The 4,150-nt window shown below is 32.1% G+C and overlaps 1 protein-coding gene across 1 annotated transcript; it reads right to left on the bottom strand.

Moving 5' to 3' along the window:
- Positions 1 to 224: 224 nt before the first annotated feature.
- On the bottom strand, positions 225 to 3,665 carry LOC132731285 (high mobility group protein 20A-like; the record flags this gene model as incomplete). The annotated part of the gene is made up of 4 exons (XM_060717439.1): positions 225 to 963; positions 1,269 to 1,407; positions 2,313 to 2,433; positions 3,571 to 3,665. Coding segments are annotated over 4 exons (365 nt in total), but the record flags the coding sequence as incomplete, so codon positions are not given.
- Between the last annotated feature and the right edge of the window lie 485 nt (positions 3,666 to 4,150).

Raw genomic sequence — 4,150 nt, 5'->3', positions numbered from 1 at the left:
ACATGAAAGAATTCAAAATTTTTGGCAGGATTCAAACCCACAACAGAGAAGGAACCAACGAAAGATAATCTGAATAAGGCTACCCATTTTCCATATACAATGTTCTAAAGAATTATTAAGATCATCGTCGGATACCCACAATCGATAAACATGTCACATAACATGCAATCAATGATAATGGTTCATCTGTGGGAATCCAACGATGTATAAAGATTGGCATTTTTTTTATTGCAAAGATCAAATCAACAGAACAAATCTTAATAAATCCAGTACAAAAACAGTTTTTTTCAATTACACATAAAATTACAATAATTGTCAGGTACAAAATTTATATTGGAGTTAATATCTTTTGTATTAACACTGCAATTTCATTCTTTAGCCTAAAATCAATATTACTTAATCCTAAATCTACTGAATTTTGGTAATGGACTTGCCCTGCTTTGAATTTGGAACAATCCATTTAAAGTTGTAGGGATTTCAACATCAAAATATACAAAAATTAATCTGCCAACAGCATGAACAGTATAGAGCCTAGTGAGATTAACAGAACTTCAGACTGGCCTGGCTCTATACTGATGGGAAAGGTGAATCACTTGGCACCAGCCGGGTGAGGGCTAATGCTTTCACATCAATCTGTAGCCAATCCGGTATGTTATTTCTCCTCTAGAGATCTCTCATTAACATCTTTACCAAGTCCTAATGATAATTTAACACGCATATTGTCTCTCAAAAATAAAAGCTGACATAATTTTCCTTATTGACAGAACTTTGTGATTGTCAACACCTTAAATAAGTACTGCACACTCAGTCCACTTGAGTGTTATGAAATTTTTTCTTTCAAGAAATAATGTCAACATTTCAGCGCTACTGCATTCAGTTTATTGTTCATCTTCTTCGTAATTCAACAATGAATGTGGTCGTCTATCTATCTTCTATCTAATGATGAGGTCCTATTAACTAGTACTGAAACATAGAAAACTAACAAAATTAATTTTTTCAGCAGCTCTTTAACCAATACAAATATTATTTTTAGGATAGTTAAAGTAAAAATACAGTGACTGCATTATTCATAAATGAACTATAAAAATTAAGATTGCTTCCAGTCTAATCCTTTTTGTATTGTTTGTAAAATGTCATATATGTAGATATGTTCTTATGTGACAATTAAAATATATTTAAACTAAATTTTAGTGATATATAAGTGTTCAGTAGATTTTAAAAGACTTATTCTTTAAAAGAACACAATATCGTACCAAATATATGCATACCTGTCAATGTTTAGACGTCCGACAATGTCTCGAACTTGTGCAATCAGTTTCTCATTTTTCTGCGGTTGTTCAAGTATGACAGAATGCAGTCTAGCCATGTATGTATCTATAGTCTCCAGGGTGGGAATCTCATTACTACCTGTACAGTAAAATAACAGACAAATTATCTAAACAGATCTATACAACATATACAGGGTATCTATAGTTTCTAGATTCTTGATCTCATTTAGAGACAAGTTATCACATCAGATCTATACTTTATCTATATGAACTGCATACACCTGTCTATAGTTTCTTAGGTCTGCATTTCATTTTAAAATGGAAATTACCACATCTTCTATACTACAGCTGTATGAGCTTCCTACATGGTATCTATAGTTTCTTGTGTCTACATCTTATTTTAGAGTGAAAAAGAATCAAAGTTATCTCATCAGATCTATCTATAAATGAGCTCCATCAGTTCAGATCAATTTCCTGTCTTGGTTGGGTTTTAAATGTAACGGGCAACAGGTTTTAAATGTAACAAGCAACAGGTTTTGAATGTAATGGTCAACAGGTTTTAAATGTAAAGGGCAACAGGTTTTTAATGTAACTGGCAACAGGTTTTAAATATAACGAGTAACTCTTCTATTTTACTGGTGGTAGACTGAAAATTTTATTGAGCATTTTTAAGAGCTCAGGCATGAGCAGAACTGACTGTCTATTATAAACCTTGGTACTTCACGCACATGAAAAAATCCAATCACTGTTTGGACTTGAAACCATAGTCTACATGATTCAAAGACGACCACTTAACCACTTAGTCATACAGGCCCCAAAAATAAATAATAAGCCCTTTGTCTGTAATGTATTTTATCCATGCTACAAGTACAGACAAAATTCGCCCAGCACAATTTAACTGATCATGGTCTGCACTGTTCGCTATTCAGTCAGATCATATTTTGAAATTTTCCCTCAGATTGTAAATCAGTTTTGTCTAGTATGAAAGATGGATAAGTCCATTTAAGATAATTTATTTAGTAACAGTAAGGATAAGATAACTACCTGGCAGTGGTATATTGTTAAAGTTTGCTGTTAAAGTTTGTCTTAGAGCATCAAGGTGACCTTGTAATGCCATGTTATTATTCCTCTGTTGAATTGCTTCAACTTGAAGTTTGTCTATAGCCTGAAATAATAATATTTGAGCTGCATCATGACAAAACTAACACAATGGGTGTGTGACCCGCAGTCTGATCAGGAACCATGCTGTTTGCTTACAAACCCTATTACAAGTAGAGAAACTGACAACAAACAGCAGGGATCTGATCAGACTGCGCGGATGCCCAGGTTGGTCTGGATCCATGCTGTTTGCAAACCCACTATGTTGGTTTTGTCATGGCGTGACTCATATAAAATAACTACCAGAATATGGTGATGGTCATGGCAAGAAAATGTAATAAAGTCTTAAAGATATTCTATGCTAATCTGTCAGTAAAATACTTTTATGACAGAAATTTATTGAAATCTATAAAATTCTTACTGAATATGTCTTAATTTGAACAAGGGAATGCACAAACTATGTATGGAAGCTGCATTCCCTATAATGGGTCAAGCTAAGTTGGTCCTTTCATTAAAACTACCAGTTTTTCATGACACTATGAACAAGTACATGTACGATGTTTACCTGTAGTGTACAGAGTTTGAAACATAACATATTTTTTTCTGCGTGTACTCAAAACATGTTTATTTTTAATTTTACATTTAGATTGAGTACCAATTATTATTATTTTCAAATAACAAATTTGATCATAATATATCTTTAAACTGCTGAATTTTTGTTATGAATTTGCTGTGTTGAGACTCAATAAGAAAATTCCACAAAATTTGAGAATAAATTCTTTAAATACCTTGAGGAAGGCTGTTCAGCTAAAATGTTGGTATATTAAATGGAATTTTAAGTATTTGCAGTTGACTACATACTTTTTACTATTCATTAGTATAAAATCTTGGTTAGTATAAAATCTTGGAAGTCTGCTTAGCTCTATATTGGTGGCTAAGGCAAATTGTTTTTACCTGTAAGCTGTTCTGACACAGATTTGAAGTCCAGTCCTTTAATGAATTGATGCTTTTTTAGAACAAGTTTTTATTCAAAGGGCGGATAAAGATTGGACCAGGTAAAAATAAAATTCATGCATATTTCTCTAAGAAGTAATGAAAATACTCATGTTGGAGAAAATGTGTTTAGGAAAACTCTATCTAACCTATATTGCCAAAGAAGGATTGCCTTGAAAATAAAATTTGAAACATAACAATGACCACTTACCTGTTTCATGTTCTCTATATGTTTACTCAGTATTGCATTTTGTTCTTCTAGCTCTGTAGTCTGCTTACGTAGCTGTCGTAACTCTCCTTCTCTAGCTATGAAAATAATTTAATCAAATATAATCAAAGAATTTACAGGAAATAACTTGCTACCCTAGACACTAACAATTTGCTTTGTTTGTATTTAAGTAAAAAATATACTGTTATGGAATAGTGTCAACTTTGAAGCTCTACTGATTGACTAGGATCAAAGAACCAATATAAAGCAGACATTATTTTGTGCAAAAATATGACATACTGTATAAGTTGGATAATTTCTTTTATAAAAGATTTAAAGGCATCCATAAATATATTAACCAACATCAGATGCAGACTAAAAAGAGTTAAGCTACCTAACAATATCCTATACTTATCTAAAACATGAAATATTGATTCATTTCTGAGGCATAATGTGCTTAAACTGAAAAAGGGGATTTGCTGTCATTTTTAAAAGTCCCTTGTTTTTAATAAAAGGAATCATATTTAAATTTGGAAAAATTTATGTGTGAGTAAGCACTTGGGTTTTATTGGGAGTAACCGTT

Source organism: Ruditapes philippinarum, unplaced genomic scaffold (assembly GCF_026571515.1).
Source record: "Ruditapes philippinarum isolate M1 unplaced genomic scaffold, ASM2657151v2 ctg11664_1_1_1_1, whole genome shotgun sequence".
Lineage (NCBI taxonomy): Eukaryota > Metazoa > Mollusca > Bivalvia > Venerida > Veneridae > Ruditapes > Ruditapes philippinarum.
Note: the sequence above shows the minus strand (reverse complement) of the source record. Positions and strands in the feature narration are given on the sequence as shown.